This window comes from Paramisgurnus dabryanus, chromosome 4 (assembly GCF_030506205.2).
Source record: "Paramisgurnus dabryanus chromosome 4, PD_genome_1.1, whole genome shotgun sequence".
In the NCBI taxonomy this organism is placed as follows: domain Eukaryota; kingdom Metazoa; phylum Chordata; class Actinopteri; order Cypriniformes; family Cobitidae; genus Paramisgurnus; species Paramisgurnus dabryanus.
The window spans coordinates 30,087,395-30,113,077 of record NC_133340.1 but is presented as its reverse complement, the minus strand read 5'-3'; the positions used below and the strand labels follow the sequence as shown (position 1 = coordinate 30,113,077).

Genomic DNA, 25,683 nt, shown 5'->3' with positions numbered 1-25,683 from the left:
TTGACTAGGTAAGGCTGTTATCACTGGTTTATCTGCAGTCTGGTGTGGAGGATGTTAATTATAACGCTCGCACGCTCCTCCTTTAATGCGTCATATTGTCGCGTGAGTTTTTCAGCGCTTTTTCGCTCGCGTCGCCCAGCACTTCACGTGAACGCGCACCGATGAGCGGAGCGTCTGTACGCGCGGGATTCATCATAAGTGTTTATAATAAACTTCATCGCGATGCAGCAGCAGACGCCCGCGGATAACGCGCGTCCAGCAGGTGCGTTTTTTAACACATGATATAGTAATGTAATAATTATAATCTTATTTATGCGTCACGATTTTCATACTTATTACATTAAACAGCTCGCGGCTTTAAAACACTGCAAAAGTTTAATTCATTTTTTGTTCTGTCATGTTACTTTATTAATTTGACCCAGTGAGTTTGTCATCATGTGTTGTGTTGTGTTGTGTTTAGATGAATATGTGAAGAGACGTCGTACAGCTGTGTGGTGTTCAGTTTCTCTCTTTGCTCTTTCTCTTCTGATTCTTGTGATGGGACTTCTGTCTGCTACACACACTGATAATGTGGCTGTGTCGGGATATTATCCTGGGATTATAGTGAGTTCAACTTCATCACACTTTCATACATCTGTTTAGTTTCTATGCTTTAATCCAATATAAACAAATAATAGGTTCTCTTTATATTAAAACATGTTTAAAATCATGGGAAATATATCAGTCAAGTGTTAAAATCAAGTTGTATTTGTAAATGTTTGAAATGATTGTGGTACACAAAAATACTGAAACTGAAATGAAGGAAATAATGAAGATAAATCAGTCAATAACAGGCCAGAATGGATACGGTTTAAAAACATCTGAGGAATAAAATAACACTGAAGATGATTAAATATAGCAGAGCTTTGTTTTATTTTCAATGCTTTTATTCCTGGAGTTATATTCGTCTTATTATAAGATAACACATAAATAATGAGTAAAAGTTAATGAAGTATCTCATGTAAATTACTTTTTTAAATTAAATTAGTTTTTTGTTCTTTTCTTTTATTTCTATAACTTTCTTTTTTACACAGTATACTTAAATGTTTACTATATTTGCACTATTTGTACCAAATGGTTTGATAATACACATGTAGAGTTTTTGTCTTGCCAATAAATAAAATAAATGAAGCGTTTTTAAAGGAGCATTTCACCTGTAGAAACATTAATCTTTATTGAAAGTGTTTCATATTTGTAGGTGAAATGTAACATACATTTAGGATTTGTTGCCTATTTGACCGAGAAAAGGGGTGTTTGTAGTCTCACCCCCTCAACAAAGATATTGGACTTCCTTCTTTCAATGATGCAAAATGATGATTTTTACATCATTGAAAGAAGGAAGTGCAACACTGAAATCTGTATTTCTCCTGTCTCAGCGGCAACTGAGAAAATGAATCATGACCATTCAAAAACATGACTGGGGTTCTAACTATACAAAGCTTAATGCAAATGGGTGAAGTGTCCCTTTAAGCTTGTGAATGGTGGTGTACAAATGAGAATAAACTGGAGATGTTGTTCTTCTTAATCTTTCTTTCTTTCTCTTTCAATGATAGTTGAGTTTTGGAGCGTTTCTGGGGGTCGTGGGGTTAAATCTGTTTGAGAATCGCCGGCCGATGGTGAGTATGAGCTGATGATGATGATGATGATGATGATGATGGGAATATCTTGACTGGGTTTACCGGCACATATCAATAGTGTTACACTTACAGTCCGTGTATTTTAGGGACTGCTTATTTTTGTCCCCATGTAATGGATTGCAGATAATATTACCCAAGTTTACCTGAGAACACAAAGCTCATTCGCTGTCAGATCGATAGATTTGATTGGGCATGTGGTCAGTAATGTTGAATGTGATTGGCTGAGAGCTCTTAGATGAATTAGATTATCATTGATGATTGGACTACAGCAGGATCTCATGATCAATTTAACACAAACAATAATTCACCTTTTATTCTTATACCTGATTCTGGCCGTTTAGAGTAAACTTAACTTAAACTTTCTTCTGTATAACACTAATGTTCAGTAATACTGAGAGCTCTTATTGGCTGCCAAATGTTTAAATAGATTTCTGTCAAACAGCAGTGTTTTCCTCAGTGACGGCTGGTTGATGTATTAGTAATGATGTAACCTGATTAACAGATCACCGTCTCATCTCTTCTCCTCCTGACACAAACTGAGGCCATAATGACTGAACTTTAAAGACATTTCTGGATTAGAGAAACGAGTGATGTCTCAGTTTGTTTACTTGCATTTATTGATGTTTACCACGGTCACACACTTAAACTCACACAGGATGGCTGTGGGCTGTAACCATGGCAACCTGTGGTGGATCCGTCAAGGTGTCCGTTTGTGATTTAGGGTTCTGTTGTGTTCTGGGCTCTGATCCCAGTACAGTTTTAAAATTTAATGAATGTCTCCAGGTACTCATGTGTGTGTACACGTGCATAGACACACACACACACACACACACACACAGACACACACAGAGTGTGTGATAAAGTAAAGTTGTGTGCTCAGGTGAACACATTACTGTGCATCAGTCCGTATCAGTGCAGATGAGATCATTGAAACACTCAGTAAAGTCAATGACCTCTGACCCCAGTACAGATGAGAGAGAGAGGAGACTGTCTGTGGACGAGTTTAGAGGTTAAATCCTACAGAATTATGACTGTAATGAAATACAAAGATAGTAATGTTTCACAAAATATATTACAGTCACCTTCAGACTAAAGGAGAATTAAATCATACACAGATCTCACGCCTCTGAGCTGAAAATCACCCGACATTATTCACGTTTTTCCATCGTCCAATTGAATGATGGCAGAGGCGGGCCTTCTGTTGTGGTGACAGAAGTTGTTTGGGATAACCGGAGACTGCAGTGTTTGTAGACCTCGCCCTCCATCAAGGTCAAAGCAAGCGTCCTCTTTTTAAAGTTTCTGCTAATATAACACTTAACAACTAGGGTTGCAAAATTCTGGGAATTTTCAATGCTAGAAACTTTCCATGGGAATTAATGGGAATAAACTGGGAATTTGAAAAAGTTACAGAGTTGCCTATGTAGTGATTTTGACACGAGCACCAATTAATTTAGTGAGTTTCACATGGGTTAACATTTGGTTAGTATGCCATACACAAGACACTAAAGGTTTCATCTCAAATGTGTGTGTGTCAGATGTCCCCTCCCTCCTTTACTTCAGAGCACTAACTAAAGATTTTCACTTTACCAATAAGAATCATCTAAATAAATCATTCAACAAATAAGAGGGAGTTTGTCATCTAATTTATCTGAAGGATTTTGTGAGATTCGGACCAGCTTGTAGAACCTTTAACTGTATTATCAACACAAGGAAGACACACAGGGGTAATAAAATGGAATTTATTAACAAAACATAAACAAGAATAACTAAAAACACTACTAAATGATAATAACATACTAAAGAATAGAAAAAGATAGAAACTAAAACGCAAAGTTGAGTTGAATTTATGGCAGAATGTTTTTCTGTTTCTGGTAAGATGAAAACCTTATTCCTAATAACCCAAATAACATTAAAGAAATCAGTTATGCAATATTGAAAATCATCTATGGTAAGTAGTTACTGATAAAACAGATCAATGCCATGGTTTCAGGAAAGATTTGGTTGTGTTATATTGACGTTGTCGAATGAGCTGTCCTTTGGTGGTCCGTTGGCCACGTGTCAGGCTTTTCTGGTGCTGCGTTGGGGGAAGAGTCAGGATCACTTCAACAGCCTTGAACACAAAGTGGTGTGAAATTGTTGATCTCTGGGAAGCACCGAGAGGATTCTAGTGATCTGGAACACACAGACGTGAACCGGTAGTTGGTCCTTAACGAATCTGGAACACGCAGATCAAAGTCTCTTAAAGTGTAGGTTTGCTCTTCTGAGCTTCACATTGTTTCAGACGTAGGTTATTTTGCCTTTCTGGATGTGAGGCTTAAAATGTGGTGTCATCCGCTCCGGTCTCTGGATGCACGGGCCAAAGACTCAGAACATGTGGTGGATCTGCTTCAGTCTCTGTTGTTGAACTCAGAACGAGGAGCTGTAAAATCTCAAAAAGAGATTCACAAACTTGTTTGGTTGTCCGATGATCTGTTATTGTCTGGGTAGAAGGATGTAAAGATTTGTCCTTTGGTTTAGCCAATACTTTTATAACGCCATGCTGTTTCCTTAAGGAATGTTTACCTGTTATCATCCTGCTTTCAGATGATGGTGAAGGGGGTTTGAAAGGATGAAAAGCAGAAATGGTGTGGGCCAATCAAAATGTGAGGTCGGCCATAAAAGATGTTGATCAGTTGTTGTCTTATCTGATCAAACTGGACACCTGTTTGTGACCCACCAAAATCCAGTCCAAATGTAGTAGTTGGGGAGAGGTCTGGAATGCTTGTTATCCGCTGTTCCTACACCTTAAACAGGGAACTTAAATATTATTAAAAAATCTTGTATGTATTCACATAAATGACATAAATGTGTTTAAAACTTCATTGTGCTGTGTGTGAGCTCCAGTAATGTACAACAACATTATAACATCTATAAAGACAACTACACTGAGGAAACATTTAGGAGAGATCATTAAAAAAGTCTAAAAATTTCCATTTAAAAAATTTGTATTACCCTGCATGTCTGCTTGTGACAAAACAAAATGTCTATTTATGTTTGTATATGTTATAGGTTATATACATTTACCAAAATTCCCATAAGTTCCTGTTAAGTTTCCAATTTGGAATATTTCCAAAATTCTCCAGATTATATTCCCATGGAAAGTTTCCAGAAATTTACTGGAAACTTTCCACCTCTTTGCAACCCTATGAACAACAAACCAAAGTTCCGAGAGCGCTCATGCCTTAATATTTGATTGACAGGACAGCGGTTGCCTGGCAATATAAAAAACTGTAGCGCACTTCTTTTTCCTGAAGTCTGTCAAATAAAAGGAGTTCAGTTCACCTCTGTTAAAAACACACACTGCGCTTACAGTGCATTAACCTGATCAACCAATCAGCATCATTGATGTCTTCACATCAATGTGTGTGTGTGTGTGTGTGTGTGTGTGTGTGTGTGTGTGTGCGCGTGCGTGCGTGCGTGTGTGTGTGTGTGTTTTAATAGTTAATGATATGTGTTGGCTGCTGATTAGTTGGTGTAGATGGTGTTCAGTTACTGAACTCTGAGATGAAGATCTTCTGTCTGTAATGACTCACATACATCTTTAAAGTGTTATTGTGTTGTGTTTGTTGTTTTGTTTTAAAAGCTCCTTTATTATTTCACACTGATCTCCATTCAGTTTCAGTTGTGTTGTGTGGTTTTACCTGCACTTTAATAGAGATATCTGATATAATGACTGAGCACTGCAATGCAATGTTCAATAAGTCCCGCCTTCTAGGAAAAACAACCAATCAGCCAATCAATCTACTGACGTCACTTCCCTAAAGAGACTTTGATGTTTTATATTTGAATTTATTAAACACTTGAATTAAAAGTGACCACACATTTATCATCTAACTCTTTAAACTTTATGATCTTGTGTTTTATTTGTAAGTTGCTTTATATTAAATCTTTCATTAAAGGGATAAATATGAGGATTTGTGTAGTTGAGTTTGTTTAAATTCTCCAGCAGATCATCTGATGATATAAACTCGTAAAAGAGTTTCCTGATGTGATCGAGAGAATGACATTATTAATCATTCATTATGATTGTGATCATTATTGTGATGATTTGTGTTATCAGATCACAACGACCTTTCCTGTGTTCTTTTGTTCTTCAACTTTCCTTTGGTTCACAGGACATTAAATTACCCATAAAGCCTTGTGCCAGCAGACTCCAGTGTAACAATGCTTTACATTTACTTTATTACTGCAGTCACACACGGACGAGAGAGAGAGAGAGATTTGTGTTTCTTTAACTATATTCATATCTTTAGACAGATTTAAACTGAGTAAATGATTTCTGTTTTCTCTTCTAGTTGATAGCGTCGATTATTTTCATCAGTCTGGGTGTTGTGTCGTGTTTTCTCTGTGCTGTCATTGACGGCATCATTGCTGCTGAGTTTATTGTGAGTAACGCACACACACACACACACACGCACACACACACAGTCATGTTTTAATGTTTTCTCTTGATTATTTTTGTATATTTTCTTCTTGTCAGTGTGTTTCTCTGTGATTGTGAGATGTTTGATCTTCTGATGTCCTTTCAGATCTTGTAAATGTTAAACTCATAAGAGGAGAAATAAATCATGGCAGTAAATATTTGTGTTGTTATTTTGAGATGACAGTTCTGAATGAAGAACATTATTGAGATCTTTAAACACACTTGAGAGATTTTAAGGGTTTGGTTTATGATCAGAATCCTCAGAATGAGTCATTATGTCCATTTATTCATTCATTCATGTCATCATAAGAACTAAAAACCTTTAAGTGTCTCTGATGAAGGCTTTATAGCGCTGTAATGTTCTCATAACACATCAGAAATAAATCACTCAACTCTTACTGATGTTAAACCTGAAGATTACTCTCAACATTAACTCTTTATGTCTGTCTGTGTGTGTGTGTGTGTGTGTTTGTGTCTGTGTCTGTGTGCGTCTGTGTGTGTTTGTGTCTGTGTGTTCAGGACAGGAGACCGCTGATGGAAGGTCGTTGTGAGTTTTTCTCCAGTAGTTCAGGTTATGGTTATGAGAGTTATTACACAGAGGTGAGTCTGTTTCTTACACTATTTCTATAAAGTTTTTATGTCATCACAGTTGTGTCTGTAATTAATAAAAAAACTTTTGAGACTTCATCATCATCATCTGTGAGTCAGAAGAGTTTGATTGAGATGTAAATCATTCCAGTTTACGGTTTACAGCTCCATCTGTTGGTCAGTTATAATCATCACCACTCGCTTCATTCAAGTCCAGGGGTGTCAGACTGAGTAGCATCTGCCTGCACAAGCGGAGGCTGCAGTTTCGGGACCGTAGTCATAGGACCGCAGTTATAGGACCCTAGGTTTTTAGTGACAACGCCACCTAGCGAACTAGAGGACCAACAAAGATGGATGACAAGCAGAGTGTGAGTATCAAGTTTGAATCAATTTTTATTTGAACATTAAATACAATCGTGATGCATTTCATTGGAAAGTTAACATAGCCGATTAACATAGTGATTGTGATTTGCTAAATAGTCTTGCATATCCATCATACGTAATATGGCAAGGCACGTTTATTTGTGTAGCACATTTCATACACAGAGGTCATTCAACGTGCTTTTTATAGAATAATGCTGTAAATAACTTGTTAGCACATTCGTTTAATTAAACTGTTGCATAAAAGCTTGTGTTGACTTAGTGACAGTACAAGAAAACTGTATTACGCTGGTTGTAAAAACTTGTTAGTTAGTTACTCGGTTTTTTTTTTTTAGTTAAAATAATATAAATATGTTTTAACTGTCACATGATCACAGTCAGCCTTTTTGACGTTACCACACAATACATGTTATGAATATGTCTCTTCATTTAGATGTGGTTTTAATGTTGATTGAGACATGTGACATTTTTATAGTCAGACATAACAGTAGGCCATCATAATAATTGACTGTTAAAATACCATGTGTTAGATTGTGTCATGTACTGTTTACTGTACTGTACTGTACTGTGTACCACTTTTTAACAGCATTTTTGTTAATCAGTGATTATGTTCTTTATGTACTATTTCAGTGAAGTGGAGGAATTTAATCGAATCATAGACAAAAAATTGAAAAAAAGAGGGGAGAGCATCCAGTTGCTGCTGCATACATCACAATGTGTGCTTTAAATATTTAATATTTATATTTATCTATCTCTCTCTATTATTATTTTTTATCTGCTCAGCTTTATTGACATGAATGTTTCAAGAACCTTTGATCCTGTAATGAACACTATGCAGTACTAATATGAACATTACTTGGTATGAAGATTGATATAATTTTGTACCGTATATAATGTGTGTGCTCTGTGGTGACTAAAATCTTTAAAGTTTGAAATCAAAAATTAAAGAGTTGTTGAACATGTTCAACTAAATGTTCCTGGTTTCATTCATTTCTTTATCTTTCTCTCACTTAGGAGTCAGTGAAGACGTTGTCCATGCAGTTCTTATGTTGTTCACATCATTAACAAATTTGGGTAACACTTTACAATAAGGTTAATTAGTTAACATTAGTTAACTACATTAATTGCATGGACTAATATTAAACTGCACTTATACAGCATTTATTAATATTTGTTAATGTTAATTTCAACAATTAGTAATACTTGATAGTTGGTTAATGAATTGTGAACTAACATGAAAAAACAATTAAACGCTTTATTTAGCTTAATTAAAGATTAAGGTTAATAAATACTGTAACAAACGTTTTGCTTATGGTTTGTTCATGTTAGTTAATACATTAACTAATGTTAACTAATGAACCTTATTGTAAAGTGTTACACTATTTTTTTGTGTGTGTTCAAATTCAACTGTTGCAATATATCTACCCCAGAGTCATCCTTGTGTATTCCCTCTGTTCTTGAATATGTGATTGACTAAAAAGGCTAAAGTACACGATTCCTTGTTTATTTTACTCGATGAGTTATTAAATAATGCAACGTAGAGCCAATAATTACTTAACATTCCTAAAAATCAGATTTAATTTAAATAAAGAAAGCAGTATTTGGGTGTAATAAACCTTTAAAAACATCTAAAACTTTAAAAGTAGTTTAAATTAGGTGAAAATATGCATTTGTGGCACTTTTTTCGAGTAGCATCTGTCTGCACAAGCGGAGGCTACAGTTTCGCTAGATGGCGCTGTTAAAAAAAACGAGGGTCCTAAAACTGCGGTCCTGAAACTGCGGTCCTGAAACTGCAGCCTCCGCTTGTGCAGACAGATAATGTTGGTCAGACTGGGGGTAAAACCGGTACTAATTACCAGGGCCCCAAAGGAAGAGAGGGCCCTTGAAAAGTCTGGAATATATAATGGGGGTGGGGCATGGGGGCCCATCAGGACTGCCTATACATAGGGCCCGACATCTTGTGCAATGCCCCTGAACTTTAATTATTTATTTAAAAAGTCTCTTTGTGTTTTCTGAAGATTTTTATTGGCACTAAAAATATATACATTTCTACCTAACAGCTAATATTTGAATTGTGTATATCTGTTGTGTGTTTGTGTGCGTACAGGTCCAGTGTCAGTCGTATGGTAAACAGTGTCAACTGAAAGTGAAGAGTAACACCTGTTATTGTTGTGACTTATACAGCTGTGAGAGGTGAATGATCAGATAGAAAAACACTCATCATGTCTGAACATTTACAGCTGGACATGAAGCTCACTCAGTGTGTGTGTGTGTGTGTGTGTGTGTGTGTGTGTGTGTGTGTGTGTGTGTGTGTGTGTGTGTGTGTGTGTCTCTGTATGTGTGTGTGTGTGTGTGTGTCTCTGTATGTGTGTGTGTGTGTGTGTGTGTGTGTCTCTGTATGTGTGTGTGTGTGTGTGTGTGTCTGTGTGTGTCTCTGTTCAGTTCAGATTATCACACACAGTATTATGAGTTTACGGGTGTAAGGAGCTGTTGGGATGTTGTGTATCTCTACCGGTTGATGTGGGCGTGCGTGACGCTCAATGTTCTGGCTGTGTTTTTGGGAATCATCACTGCTGCCGTTCTGGGAGCCTTTAAAGATTTGGTGAGAGAAGATTCAGATTCAGTAAAGTGATTCTTCACTTAATGATTCACTTCATTATGAGCTGACTGTGTGCTGGTGTTTAATAATAACTTCTTGATCTTGATAAATATCATTACTATGCACACATTAGCGTAACGTTTGACGTGAGTCTGTGTGTGTTTCTCTCTCTCTCTCTGTGTTGTGTGTCTGTGTGTGTTTTTCTCTCTCTCTGTGTTTGTGTTGTGCTTGTGTTCAGGCTCCTGTGGATCAGCGTCAGATGTCTCAGAGTCCAGCTGCACCTCCTCATATTCTTTATAACCCCACTCAACATCTCCTCACATACGGTGGATTCTGTCCATCTGGACAAACACTACCAGGATTCCCTGCTTATGGTTTACCCATGCAGGTCAGATGTCATCAATCATTTATTAAAGGATTGCTTTAATGCTATTTCATGCATTCACAGTTAAATACTTCTAATCCTCATGCTAAACAAATGCAACGTGTCAAAAAAAACAGTCATTTCTGGGTCAAACTCATGCCTCATTTTTCCTACAAGTTTCGGAAAGTTTTTTTCAAACCCCAAAATTGAAAAATATATATTTTCAAATATAATTTAAAATATATTTCAAAATATACAAAAAATGGCCTAGAAATGCATGTGCTGAAATATATTTAAAAAATAGTTTAAAAATTTAATTTTTCACCAACACATTTTTTTGCAATGTTTTGTATATTTTGAAATATTAAAAAATAAATATTTTAAAGCATTTATATTCAAGTTGCATTAGAAGAAAAACTTTTAAACCTTTAAACGTAAGTTTGTTTTTTTGCCGTGCATGCAACAGCTTTATCATGTTTTTCCGAAAACAAACCCTAAAGGTGATCTGTCTTTTATAAATCTGATTAAACTAAAGACTCTTCAGAGATATATGTAATATTACTGTTAATATGTCCAACTAACTAGCTTTGATGAGTTTATATGAACAGAATAATGCAGATGAACATTTACGAAAGCTTTTATTTGTTACTGTAATGCTGACACTAACCAATCACAGGAGAAGAGTTCAAGTCTTCATGTAACTGAACTGATGCTTGATAAACTACACACCATAAATACACTTATAAAAGTGTGTCAGACATTTCACTGTAAAGATCTGAAGATCAAACTCCATAATTGTGATTTTTTTTTTCTCAGCACATGAACAATTACCCAGCACTGACCTCAGGTCAGCCAAACCCTGAGACTTCAGCATCATCATCATCAGATGAACCTCAACCTTCAGTCCAGAGCGGAAACCCATCAGTTCCGAACCAATCCACATCTCAGGAGTCCGGTGGATACATGTTGACTCCAAACGCACCTTCACTTTATCCAAACTCTTTAGGAGCCTTTGAGAAACCTCCACCGTACGCCTGTTAACGTCTACAACCAATCACACCTCATAATCTACATGAAGGATCGGATCTGAGTTTAGTTGTGTCTGTGTGATATTGGATTATTTTGTTTTGTGTTTCTGTCCCAGCTGGAGCTTCAGATGTTCTGGGTTTAATCCACATTCAGTTGTTTGTTAAATGAAGAGCAATAATTACTTGACAGTATTTCACATAAACTGTAAGTGAATGATGAGGAATCAAAGTTAAAACACACACACACACACACTGTATAAATGATATAAAGATGATAGATGTCTGTTGTTCGATACAATCATTTAATCCTGTTGAGGATGTAAAGCAGGCAAACATGAACATTTTAACAATAAGTAAGAAAAAGAAAAGAACAACAGATACAACAGCTGTAATAAACCATAAACACTCCAACTTCATCCATCCTAAAGAGTCATAAATCAGTAATGGCATAGACACACGTTATTGCAATATTGTACTAAAAACTAGTGTGTGTTAAATTTGTCATCTATGAACGCTTGTATGGAGACGATGATATTGTTCTGTAGTGCCGCTGTTGTGACGCGAGATCGGCTGTGCAAAGCTTACGAAGCAATCTGTCGTCGCCTCCATTAACACAGAGAGCGACACATAACTAGTTGTCCTCAACGAAAGGCTTTTGCAAAAGGTGACGTTTGCATCCCTGAAAAGAGATTCAGTCGCATTAAACCCAGAACATTAAATCTGCACATCACTGAATGTCTGCTGTGTCACAATTTAGATGATATTCAAGTGATTGGTGTTAAATATATTAACATGTAGACAGACGTTTGATAAGTTCTGGATTTATTTGAACTGAGAACAAACATAAACCAAATACAAAACCATTCAGTGTACAATGATTAAAAACACAAACAAGAGACTAAACTAAAGTCAACTAGTGAAGACGATGATATTGATATGATGTTGAGCACCTACATTGGCTGTCTGAAGGCCTTTAGAGATATGAAGGTCGTTGCATTTTACAGTCACATATTTACACATACAGTATTTATATATTACAGCGCTCTTAATCTCAGTAGCTTGTGTTGTGTCTTAATGTAAGCATGTGAATAATAAAGACATCTACAGTGTGTGTGTGCTGAACTTCATACAGGATCTGGGCTTATGGTGCGTTTACTGGACCTGAATGAAACATCTCTTGATTATTGAAGTAAATGTTAGAGACGGGCGGCAGTGGGTTTGAACTCTTATTGTTGACCGCTCACTATGGGACAGGAGTGAGATCGAATGTCATTGTGCTTGTGTTGAGCTTCATCCACGTCCAACAGACGACCGTTAACCCTCACATCCATACAGCCGCTGAAGAACGCAGAGACGGGCGTGGACACCAGAGAAACATCTGCAGAAGATAAACAAGTCTTCAGTGACCCTGACATTGAATAGATCTTTGATTTACCACGGTAAAGGTGAGAAACTGAGGTCGTACCTGGTAGTCCTCCAATAAATGTGCTGTATGACGTCAGATCGAGAGCTTCCAGATTCTCCACAGACTCGCTTTGACCCGGCTGTCCGTCCACCTCCAGTATTGTGCTGTTTCCTGATACGCTCACGTTGACCGTATGTGTCTCTGAATCACTGAGAGAGACTGAAGCGCTGGCCACCACCACATCACCGAATGACACCAACACGTGCTGCAATATTAAAATCATTCAGCTCATCAATATCAACTTCACAACATGTGTTTAACATGACGTACACAAACACACTGACCGGTGTCCACTCCAATGTGTTAGGATGATAATCTGAGAGCGAGATGGAGAACGGGACTCTGTCGTGATGAATCAGAGCCAATAAAACACCCATACTGGATACAGGACGCACGCTCAGATGAATCCTGAGGGTCTGATTGTCTCCTATATTAATACACGAAACAAAAATAAAACACATCCAGCTCATAATTTACCTGAAATAAAACATTTCCTTTTCAAAATAATCCAAAATAATCATTTTGAAATGAACATTTAAAGTCATCAGATTCTTTATGCAGAATATGTTATGTTTCTCTCTTTCTCTCTCTCACCGTGGCTGTGATTGAAGAAGGCAAATCCGTGTCCGGTGTAGAAGGTGCTGTGATCTTCTATAGCGTAACACTGCATGCGTTCATTGTGTCGGATGGTCTCCTGAATGGATGTGTCTTCACCTGTTAACCAGCGCCAGTCCTTCATACACGCATCTAACCGAGGATTCACCTGCACACACACACCAGACAGATTAACAACAGCTCAAATCACATGACCTGACCTCACCAATCACTGGTGTACTACTGTACTTCTGTCACACAACCAGAGTTTCATCATTGCTATATGAAGCACAGCACAAACTAAACACAAACACACAGAATCTTCACACGGGGCGTAAGCGTTAATGCTTCCCATTTACTTTTACTTTTTACATTTACTGTCATGCGTTTCTGAACTGAATTGTGGATCTTGCGGCAAAAGTTGAACATTTCTCAACTTTTCAAGCGGCAACGTGTGCGTCAGCCAATCAGATCGCCTTATGTAAAAACCTAGGCAGAGCCAGCCAATTACGTTTCTGGAGACCGGAGCATGTGTTGCTTGCAGACACTGTGATTGGGTGTTGGCCACGCTTCAGACAACCCTTCCGTCAAGCGTTACCACTTTTGCCACTTTTGTGTGAATGTACCGTTAGATCCTCAATCTTAAATTAAAGTGTCATTAATCCCACTGAACATGATTAGATGATCAATTAAGATCCAGTGGATATTCCTACAGGATGTGATTGACATCAATAGTTCAGTATCAACAGCAGATGACGTTCATGCAGGACAGACGTTTCTAGCAGGTCATCACTCACCTTACTAACAAGCCCCTCCTCTTTAAACGGAACTCCGCCCACTGTCAGGTTGAGCTCATGCATGCCTTTATTCAGTGTGAACAGATCTCCATTGACTGCGATCTTCATCACCGCCTCCCTGTCAATCTTAATGATGAGACTCCGCCCCTGCTCCTCTACTGAGATCTGGGATGAGATGTCAACATTCAGTTTCTTATTCAATGATGACCTACAACATGGGTTTCATTTAGAAAATAACAAAATACAACATTTTTCTGTCAGTTAATATATGATAAAAATAGTATATACATCAATTGACACACAAGATCAGAATTTTATAAATAATGACAAATCAATGATAATGTATAAATATAGTTAACTAATTCAGAGACAACACATCACTGTCAGTGCACTCTGTCAACAACGTACAGAAAATCAAAGAGGCAAAAAAATAAAAATTATAATTTAGAAACCTGAAAAATAAATATGCAGGAAAATAATTGCAAAAAAAAAAAATGAGTTGATGACATGACGTGATCACAAAAGGTTTAATGATAAATTATTTGAATCTTTCAGTGTTGACCTCTGACCTTATGCCACTGTCCATCATTGACCGGCGGTCCGCTGCTGGTCATTCGACTGACAGATCCGTACTTTAACTGCAGCTCCAGTTTTCCATGATGAATCAACAGAACAATCCAGGAGCTCTCGAGATGACCACCAGCGAAGAAGATCACACCTTCTGAATCAAAGGTCCTGAGATCAAATTCAGCTGTGAATCTACAGGAAGCACACAAACACATCATCACAAACACATCACGAAAAACACGTCAACAAGCGTAGAGTCGTGTAGTTTCTGCTCACCCGGTCTGAACACGGCGACGAAAACGCAGTCTGACCACAGGAATCCCGCTGAACATACGGCCCAGATACAGCGAGCGAGAGTTTCTCTTCACACTCACAGGAAGATGAGACTCAATAATCTTCACAACATTACAAAGATTAACAGAAATACAAACACACAACTTTATAACTGTAACACACGTTTATGACTTTGGCAGACGCTTTCATCTAAATCGACTTACAGTGCATTACAACCTATACATGTTTTTAGTACATGTGTTCAAACCCATGACCTTTGACACTGTTAACACAATCCTCTACCACTGAACTATACAGAAACAGAAACATAAAGACGCTTCAGAGAACACAAATGAATCCAAACACTGTTGTGAACTCTTTATTTAGTTTGTGTCAAATCATTTAGACTCACACTGTTGATCAGAAATCAATCTCATCCAATCAGATCTCAGAGCTCATAAAACATGCTGTTGTACGTTATAAAGGTTAAATGAGTTTCTTTATGTTATATAAAGATACAGTCTATGGAGTCATGTGTGTGTGTGTGTGTGTGTGTGTGTGTGTGTGTGTGTGTGTGTGTGTGTGTGTGTGTGGTTATAATGGAGAGTTTTACCTCACAATTCCTCTGATCCAGAGTCAGTCTCTTGCCCTGTCGTCCATCACAGTAACAACGGAAACTTCCAGGCGTGTTGACACACTCCTCCTCACACACACCAGACTCACACTCATCTACATCTACACAACATCACATCACACAAGACAGATGCTCAGACCTTTATCCAGACAGGAATTAAACTAGTCCAAGACTAAAATAAACATAAGAGCTGTCCAAACTAAAAACAACTTACACTGACATATCTTAAAATACAGCGTTACCCTTTGATTTGATTCAAAATGCACACCAGTAATGTTTGTAGTAAGGCATGTTTGTTCAAACTAGTTATATTTCCTAATTAAACTAAGACATAATTTTCCACACTTGATTTCCACACTCACTCATTATCATTATATCTCATATCAGATTAAAGATCCTTGAGTAAAGTTTCATGTGGATTCATGTACAGAGAGTTTCTACAGCTCTTACGTAACCTACACACTTTTTCCCTTTCTGGCTGAGAGAAATGTTTCCAGAAGCATGTAAACAACCCTGAATAACCACCACCACCATCAGAAGAACATGTCAACTCACGACTGTACAGATAATGGTTATAAGCTCTGTTCTGAGATCAGTTTAAACACAGAGATGTAGTGATGTGATGTCACCTGTACAGCTCTTGGTCAGATTGTCATAGACGAATCCCTCCTCACATAAACATTCATGACTTCCTATCAGATTCCCACAGCGAGCCGTTCCACAAACATCAGGTGTTTCCACACACTCATCTACATCTGGACACACACACACACACACACACACAACACAACACAACACAACACAACACAACAACACAACACACACACAGAGAGAGAGAGAGAGAGAGAGAGAGAGAGAGAGATGAAAACTGTGTTTAATCTGACAGTGGTTATATTGTTGTTTATTGTGTGAATGACAGTCACTGCAGTAATGGTGCCATAGACTGTAAAACTGTATTCATGTAGTCATAGATGAATAATAAGAGTTGTGTACATGATAAAGACATATCATGATCCTCAAACACGATTGTTTCCTCCTTCTTATGTAAACTTAAAAAGACCGCTGGAAAACAGTCTCACCATAACACCAACTGTGACGTTACAGTCCAGATGAACACCACAACATTAAATTAATTACAGTGTTGTTACAATGATAAAAACAAAGTTATGACTGTTGAGTTAGCGCTATATGCATAGATATATACACTAGATGTCGCCTTGGGGTTCTGAGCATGTGTCAAAACCGCCGCCATCTTGGAACCGGGGTCTTGTCATAGGAAGTATCTAGGTAACGCTGCTATCTCCGCCTGTACTTCGAATTCATGGACGCTGCCGGACTTTTGTGCTGCATATGGATGTTAGGCCTACTAGCACTATGCATTATAGTTAAAAAAAGTAGATTTTCAAAATATCAAAACTTAAATTTTTTTCTGGAATCAATGCTAAATACATGTCTGACTGTTAAAAATGAACCAAAAGAAAACCAAGAAAATCACATTCATGACGATTTATGGTGATTTTATTGCCTACAATGATGCTGATGCAGGGCTCCACTGTTTCAAGATGGCGGCTCTAGATGACGCATTCGGTCCAATGAACTGCTGTAGCCAAGGCGACATCTAGTGTACATATCTATGGGTCTATATGCTAGTTAATGCTATATGCTAGTTAATGCTATATGCTAGCGTTTAGGCTGAAGTTCTACTATTGACGTTACAGTTACGTTTTGCAGGTCCATACAGAAAAAAACACAAACTTACCACTCAGAAACGTCCATTAACAATCTCCAAACAATTGATTATTCCTTAAAATCTGATACAGACTCAAACATAAGATCTGTTTACACACACACAGAGCTACTGAAGGAGAAACAGCCAATCAGAGCAGAGCTCAACATTATTATTCATGACCCTTTCAAATAAGGTAATAACAGACCATTTCATTATGAAGACAAATCCTAGGGTTGTAAATGGACACGAAAAACTGACTCTGAATCATTTATATACCTTCTATGTAGATATCAGTGAACAATTAACAGATTAGTTTAATATTGCATTCTTTGGCACCTTTAAACGTATAGACCAGACTGAGGTCAACCTTGTGTTATGATGAATGTAATGTAAAAACATCTGTAAACATTAATTCCTTGTAAAGTCCTGCTCAAGTGTCACATCTACAGCAGTAATAAAGTTTATGAACAGAGTTTAAGTGCTCTTCTGACACCATTAAGAGAAGACGAGCGGAGATGCGCAGATGTCAATCCATCAGATTTCCAACTGCCGTGTTTCTCTGCAGTCTTTTATTGTAAAGTGTCTGTCAGCCAATCTGTATCTGCCATGACAACACTTTCACATGCTGTTAGTTGTGGCTGGGTTACAGCGATGGACAAATCTTGCAGGATGAGCGCTGTTTTAATGCTAATCCTACCCCGAAACCCGACCCTAAACCCAACATTTCACAGGATTTAAACCGTAGCTGTATCTCCTCTAGCCATGCTGCTGCGGTCAGTGCAGAAAGTTTCTAATGTTAGCATGCTAGTTCAGCTAGAGAAGTCTCATACGGTTCGGAAAGACTTACCCACACAGGCGTGGTGACCCGAGAGTCTGTAACCATGACGACACCAGCAGTGGTAACTTCCTCTGGTGTTGTTACATTCATGCTCACAACCACCGTTACTTCTGCTGCACTCGTTCACATCTGTCAATCACAAACACACATACTTAAAAACTCTGCCTCCTGATTGGATGATGTTGTGTTTGTGGGTGTGGTCATGCATGAAGACAGAAGCTCAGTGTTGCAGTGATATTAATGAGTCATCTGAGAGACTTCAGTCTGGGTTTGTTTTGTCCTGAGTTGAGTTCATGACTCACAGCTGATGATGATTCTTCTTACATTCACAGGAAAAATTTCTCTCTGTCTGTATTTTGTGTTTCATATACGCTGATTCAGTCCTTCTGTTCCAATGCAAACGTTTAGGATCAACCTGTAAAGTAACTCAATCCCAGCATGCAACACAAGCTGCAGGGCACACAGAGGACACTGGGTCTGTGTCCTTCAGTCTGATGATGATGAAAGTCAAATACTGGCTGATATCCAGTGTTGGGTGTAACTAGTTACTAAGTAATTAGTTACAGTAATTTAATGATTCCTCAGTATTTTAATGACAGTAACTTCTGCTGTAATTTAAATGTTGTGTATGGACTGAAGATCAATGATATATAATACAATAGTGGATTTAACATCAACATTCCATTGCATTTACTATATAAGATTTAAAAAGTATTTAGTAATAAGTCATTAAATACTTTTTGGAGAGATTAATTTGTACAGTAATCTAATTACATGATTGAAGATGTCATAAGTAACTAGTAATGAATTACTTATTTTGAGTAACTTACACAACACTTTGCATTAACATAATCAGATATAAAATAAAGCATATTTGGTGTGCTGTCTGAGGGGAGATCTCTGAATATTAACAAAAGCACCGAGTCTTAACTGGGATAGAGAGAGAGTGAGGTGATGAGGAGGAGGAGGAAGAGAAGGAGGGATGCTCACGGGACAGAGGTGAGGGACAGCTATATATAGAGATCTCTCTGCAATGACTGGTTGGATTACAGGACAATGCTTTTAGTTCAATAAACCTTATTTTGTGAATGATTTCATGATTAGAAAAAGAAGATGTTTCTACTAATGCAATGTTACAAATACATATATTTAAATGACATGTCATACTGTCTTTACACTACACAAACATGCAGACACATTAAAACATCTTTCATGAAAGGGTTTTTGAATCATAAACATCATGAAGCAAATCTTAGCATTTTTTTTTAAGTCGCCAGGATTTTTTTGTGATTTTCACAAAGGTTTATTGCCTTTACTGTTTTTGGATCAGTGGATGCTTCAGTGTTTTATAAGTTGGGTAAGAGCGCCACCTAGTGGATAATAGCGGAAATATGGATTGTTGTAAAAACTCGCCAGGGAAGCGTTTTCTCTTAATTGACAAGATAACTCATCAATGGTGGGGAAAGAGTTAAAGATGATATGATGTGATATGTTTTAAGAGACACTTTCAGAAATCTGTTCATCAAAGCAGAGATGTGTTTTTGTCGCTTTACCTTCCTCACACCTGACACCTTCCCATCCTGTGAAACAATGACACTGAAAATCTCCTTTCCCATCCTCACAGCGAAATGAACCCTGAGGATTACACGGACTGGACGAGCACTGATCCGGGATATCTGAGGAAAACAAAAACATCAAGAATTTCCTAATATAAGTGAGATAAACTAATGGCTAGGTCTTGATTTTATCCATGAGGGGTCAAATGTGGGCGAGTCGTACGGACTCGAAACAGAATGTGAGTTTGCAGTGGATTGTGGGGGATTTACATCATCAGAGCACACACACAGAGATAGAGCTGATATTCATGTTTTTCTTTACACATCTTAATGCTTCTTTATCAAATATATTATTATTGTTGTTTTTTTAAAGATGATTTTGCACTAATAACTAATTTCATATAACTAGAAGGTTTATCTTTATAATAATGTCTGGTAAATTCATAAAGAGATTCAGCTTTTAAAGTCCATCAGTGAGTGTCTCATCAGCCGGTTGTGTGTTTGCTGATGGTGCATGATAGCTTTAAACACATCCGGCCACAGAAGAGAGAGACACACAGATTCATTCTCTCTGACTCAGGGATTCTGGCTGGACACAAACCAACCAATCACAGCACAGCACGAGGAGCCGGCACGACACTGACTCTGAATCAGCAAAACTGTGCGTCAGAGGACGAGCCTCCATCAGACGTCATCACATCGTCAAAACAGACATCAGAAGATCTCACGTATACACATACAGAATAAATCATCTCAAGAGAAAACTGACAAAAAATACTCATCAGGAGAAAGATACAGAGACAGAGACACTAGCAGACAAAGAGACAGACAGACAGATACAGACAGACACAGACACCAGCAGACAGACAGATAAACAGACAGATAGATACAGACAGATACAGACAGACAGACAGACAGACAGAAAGACAGACAGACAGACAGACAGATACAGACAGACAGACAGATACAGACAGACACAGACACTAGCAGACAGACAGATAAACAGACAGATAGATACAGATACAGACAGATACAGACAGACAGACAGACAGATACAGACAGACAGACAGACAGACAGATACAGACAGACAGACAGACAGACAGATACAGACAGACACAGACACTAGCAGACAGACAGATAAACAGACAGATAGATACAGATACAGACAGATACAGACAGATACAGACAGACAGACAGACAGACAGATACAGACAGACAGACAGACACAGACAGACAGACAGACAGACAGATACAGACAGAAAGACAGACAGACAGACAAATACAGACAGACAGACAGATACAGACAGACAGACAGACAGACAGACAGACAGACAGATACAGACAGAAAGACAGACAGACAGACAGACAGACAGACAGATACAGACAGAAAGACAGACAGATACAGACAGAAAGACAGACAGACAGACAGACAGACAGACAGATACAGACAGAAAGACAGACAGACAGACAGACAGAAAGACAGACAGACAGACAGACAGACAGACAGACAGACAGACAGACAGACAGATACAGACAGAAAGACAGACAGACAGACAGATACAGACAGAAAGACAGATAGACAGACAGACAGACAGACAGACAGATACAGACAGAAAGACAGACAGACAGACAGACAGACAGACAGATACAGACAGAAAGACAGATACAGACAGAAAGACAGACAGACAGACAGATACAGACAGAAAGACAGACAGACAGTGTACTCACTGTGGACGCAAGTTATCAGATCTTGTTTCTTCTTTTCTGAGCCTCCAAACTTCTCCAAACAATCTAAAGGAGAAGAGAATTTAAGATCATCTGTGAATTTAAATCCGATATTTCTAATATCACTGCACTGGGATCAGTTCTTATTATTATCTTTTATATATAGACATTTAGAAATGAGTTAAAAAGCTCACCCTGATACTTTGGGTAGAAAAATTCCTGCAAAAGAGAAAAGAAGTCAAAGAGTTTGATTTCAGTAAAACTGAGTTTAATCATTAAAGAGAAGAAACACAATCAGGAGGTTTTAACAGCTGTACTCAGATCAGATGATCTGATATGAAAGTCTTTCACATGTTTCAGTATGTCTGTAATGTGTCGTGTCCCAGCATGCTCAGCTCATAGTTGTTTGTCTTACATTGAGTTGGATTATGTTTCTCATATTTCTCTCTCTGATGTACTTCAGAGAACTTTCTTTCTATGCAGTTGAATGAATGCAGTAAAAATCGGTCAATGTACATGAAGATCCCTGCAGTATATCATGAATGGATGAGATTTATAAACTCAATAACCTCTCATGTCCTCTGTCAATCATGAGCTGAATCAAATTCTGTGGATGACATCTATCTGACCAATACTGCATTCAAGTCACCACAGAACTTAAACCCGGTTCAGGTTTCAGACAATCAGGTGAACACACACATAAAAGAACCTGCAGACAACCCAATGTGTGCTGACTCACTAACACTGCGACTGCAGTATGAAAACTGCAGAGTCAGGGATGGAAATCACACTCACAGTGAATAATGCATGAAGAACTCAAAATCCAATGCACAGGTCACACTGAGGAGAAGACAGCGGCACGCAAACCTCACGAGTGGCACGCAAGCCTCACGAGTGACACGCAGACCTCACGGGTGGCACGCAAACCTCACGGGTGGCACGCAAACCTCACGGGTGGCACACAAACCTCACTGGTGGCACGCAAACCTCACGGGTGGCACACAGACCTCACGAGTGACACGCAAACCTCACGAGTGGCACGCAGACCTCACAGGTGGCACTCAAACCTCACAGGTGGCACGCAAACCTCACGAGTGACACGCAAACCTCACGAGTGACACGCAAACCTCACGAGTGGCACGCAGACCTCACGGGTGGCACGCAGACCTCACGGGTGGCACACAAACCTCACTGGTGGCACGCAAACCTCACGGGTGGCACACAGACCTCACGAGTGACACGCAAACCTCACGAGTGGCACGCAGACCTCACAGGTGGCACTCAAACCTCACAGGTGGCACGCAAACCTCACGAGTGACACGCAAACCTCACGAGTGACACGCAAACCTCACGAGTGGCACGCAGACCTCACGAGTGACACGCAAACCTCACGAGTGGCACGCAGACCTCACGGGTGGCACGCAGACCTCACAGGTGACATGCAAACCTCACAGGTAACACGCAAACCTCACGTTAACTCGCAGACCTCACAGGTGTCATGCAGACCTCACGGGCAGCTCACTATACACTGACATGAACTGATATAGAGTGATTTTCAAAGGATTCTCCTCACATCACCTTTATTCACCTTTACTCTAAACTAACTAACTTTACCTCATGTATTTCATCTTCCTGACCCAATAGTTTGTTCTTATTTTATTCTCAGGAGTGACGGCCATGTCCTCATGCTCTCTCCAAGAAAGTTGATTTCTAAAATTCTCGCGGTCATGCTAATTCTAGAAAGCATTACAGTGCTCATGTCATCATAACCTTTCCGAAAATAAGCACACACGCTCCATCTTTCTATATCAAATAGGCTTAAACCTAATCTGCCCATTCATGAGATTTTAAGATCACGCAACGCATACTTGAACATTGAGTGTGTCACTGAAAACAAAACATCAGACAATTATTCTGTATCAAAAACACATTCCAGTGTTCAGCTGTCAGTCAATGGTGCTAGGGGAACCAATCAGAACTGTTAAATACAGGCCTATTTTGCATATGAACCACCCCTGAAGAGCAAAGCAATGTAAAGAGATTACAGAGAAAATAACACAATTATTTAAACTAATACAGTAAGCTATTAGCCAATAATGTGCACTTATTATTTGCGCGTGTACATATAAATTGAATCAGCTGTACTGTACATGACCTTTAAACACAAATCCATGCTGAGTCACAAATTATTTACATTTAACCATCCAGCTGTAATGATAAATAACTTACACCATATATGACTATACTATAGTATCTGCACTGCATACTATTAAAGCATATATATTAGGCATATTTTCATACATAATTACAAATATGTTAACGTTAAAATCTATTTTGTAACTATTCACACACACTTGAACTATAAACACTAGTGATGCACCGATGTATCGGCCGCCGATATATATCGGCCGATTTTTGATGAATTTGAAACCATCGGCATATCGGCAATAGCACGAGAAAGGCCGATACCGATTGTTTATTAATTAACCGCATAAAGGCAATGAGTTGCATGTCTGTTGTTCAATTAAAATGATTTAATGTTCTGGTGTACACTATACTTAAGCAGGGACAGAAAACCTTTGTTGAGCTGGCTCAAATGTCTTGGACAATAAAAGAAACAAACTGCACTTTAGTGGGGGAAAAGTCCAACTTTTTTTGAAGTAGCAATATTTATACTCCGTATAAAGCAATAGCACTGGCATTATTTATGTTTATTACAGAAATCCATTATATGTAAAAAAAAAAAAAAAAGAGTTAATGTTGTTAATAACAGAAATGCTGAATAGCAAAAACCACATTTGAAGGTTGTCATGTTGTCGTATTATATTTGTTTTAGCTTAATTTGTGCCTCTCTTATTATGTTGGTCAATTGAATGTTAATTAGATCCATTGCATGTTCAGTAAAGATAATTTGATGCAGAAATAAACTAGCTAATAGACCAACTGTATAGTATTGTGTAAAAGTGTTTAATATCGGTATCGGCCAGAAGTTGTCTGTTTAAATCGGCCCAAAAAATTCCTATCGGTGCATCCCTAATAAACACACATCACAACACTAAACAAAATATAATTAAATGTGAAATATTTGTAAGTAAATTGATGAAATCGGACAGTAAAACTCGATTATCTGGCGATTAGTTCATTGCAAATTATTAAATATTTATATAAAGTTGTAAATGACTTTAAACTAAAATAAAACCCTGTATCTTAAAGCAATAAACCCGCAATATCAATGTGACACTGCGGTAAATAATCGACTCGATTCAGCAGAAGAACAGTCGAGTGCACACTATCCAGGGTACTACAGATCTCTGAGTATTTGGTGTGTAAGTTAGTATGCAGTAGTGATCTCCTCCTCACCGTCTCAGGGTCATTCTCAAACACCTCCCTCGCCTCCTCTTTCGAGCATCTTTCTTCCACACACTCCCGCTCCAGATGACCCTTTTTCGTCTCCTCAAACATGTGGTTAGCCCTCCGGTGTCTGCGGAGAAACTCGTTTGCCTCCTCCGGTGACAGAGACACTGAAAACAAGCGGAGAGGAGGCGCGTGAGAGGAGCTAATACTCGTCTCAACTTCTGCCTGCACGAGACACTGCGGTTTCTTCGACCTGAATCGGTGTCTTTCGGTGACTTTCTAGTGCACTAGGCGGGTGTTTACTCGTGTACTTACACTGTGAAGATCCGCAGACCAGCAACAAAATCCAACAGCAGTTGCGCACGAGCTCTCTCATGATCAATCCTGCGTCAAACTTTCGCTTTCTGAGTCACAATCTTCCGCTAGAACCGACACAAACCGAACCAGGACCCGAACTCAAGCGTCCCTGCAGCGCACTCTACACACTCTCTCTCTCCTGCACTCACTCTCTCTCTCTCTCTCTCTCTCTCTCTCTCTCTCTCTCTCTCTCTCTGAACGCGAGCAGCAGATTCGACGCTTTCATTGGCGGAAAGTTGCAGCACGCGCAGCATCATAGGACGCTCGCAGCAGAACACGCGCACTCTGCAGTTTAAACAATTTCTATTCTGTCATGGTTTACTGACCCACACGGCTTTAAACCCGTTAGAGTTACCCCATTAACACACATCAGAGGTCACATTACACTTACAGGATTAGTTAAGCCAAACAATAAATAAATATTACCTCATTTGGTATGAGTGAAAGTCAATGAAGACTGCAGCTGTTAAACCACAGCATTAAATCAGGATTTGTTTTATTACATTTTATTTACATGTTATAATTGGGTCCTCATTGCTTCTATCAACCTAGAAAATGTGTTAAAGATTAACCTAGTAAATTAGTTTTGGTAAACCATTCTCTGCAAGCATGTGAAAAAAATAAGTCATTGAATTGTGGCTCCCCTTGTGATGTCAGAAGGGGATCTCATTATAATAAAACTGCCCCTTAATCTG

General features: G+C 38.5%; 2 protein-coding genes across 2 annotated transcripts; one reads left to right on the top strand and one right to left on the bottom strand.

The window, feature by feature from the left end:
- Window positions 1–152: 152 nt before the first annotated feature.
- LOC135735611 (transmembrane protein 255B) lies at window positions 153–12,412 on the top strand. Its single transcript, XM_065254039.1, has 9 exons — window positions 153–262; window positions 461–603; window positions 1,593–1,655; window positions 6,011–6,100; window positions 6,658–6,738; window positions 9,215–9,300; window positions 9,550–9,709; window positions 9,945–10,094; window positions 10,887–12,412. Exons 1-9 carry the CDS (start codon window positions 223–225, stop codon window positions 11,109–11,111), a joined length of 1,038 nt encoding a protein of 345 aa, XP_065110111.1. The 5' UTR covers window positions 153–222; the 3' UTR covers window positions 11,112–12,412.
- gas6 (growth arrest-specific 6) lies at window positions 11,904–25,150 on the bottom strand. Its single transcript, XM_073814378.1, has 15 exons — window positions 24,947–25,150; window positions 24,638–24,798; window positions 21,472–21,496; window positions 21,281–21,343; window positions 19,549–19,671; window positions 18,005–18,124; window positions 16,058–16,183; window positions 15,408–15,529; window positions 14,798–14,916; window positions 14,524–14,713; window positions 13,955–14,119; window positions 13,158–13,326; window positions 12,848–12,990; window positions 12,564–12,768; window positions 11,904–12,476 (listed from the first exon to the last, which is right to left on the bottom strand). Exons 1-15 carry the CDS (start codon window positions 25,005–25,007, stop codon window positions 12,325–12,327), a joined length of 1,944 nt encoding a protein of 647 aa, XP_073670479.1. The 5' UTR covers window positions 25,008–25,150; the 3' UTR covers window positions 11,904–12,324.
- Window positions 25,151–25,683: the final 533 nt, after the last annotated feature.

What these genes read in the sequence shown, in the direction of transcription:
- LOC135735611 (XM_065254039.1), top strand. Translation starts at nt 223, where the DNA reads ATGCAGCAGCAGACGCCCGCGGATAACGCGCGTCCAGCAG. An exon ending in GATATTATCCTGGGATTATA is followed by an intron (nt 604 to 1,592) that starts GTGAGTTCAACT and finishes TTTCAATGATAG; the next exon opens with TTGAGTTTTGGAGCGTTTCT. An exon ending in TTGAGAATCGCCGGCCGATG is followed by an intron (nt 1,656 to 6,010) that starts GTGAGTATGAGC and finishes TTTCTCTTCTAG; the next exon opens with TTGATAGCGTCGATTATTTT.
- gas6 (XM_073814378.1), bottom strand. Translation starts at nt 25,007, where the DNA reads ATGAGAGAGCTCGTGCGCAACTGCTGTTGGATTTTGTTGCTGGTCTGC. An exon ending in TTTCTACCCAAAGTATCAGG is followed by an intron (nt 21,344 to 21,471) that starts GTGAGCTTTTTA and finishes CTTCTCCTTTAG; the next exon opens with ATTGTTTGGAGAAGTTTGGA. An exon ending in ATTTATTGGAGGACTACCAG is followed by an intron (nt 12,477 to 12,563) that starts GTACGACCTCAG and finishes TATCTTCTGCAG; the next exon opens with ATGTTTCTCTGGTGTCCACG.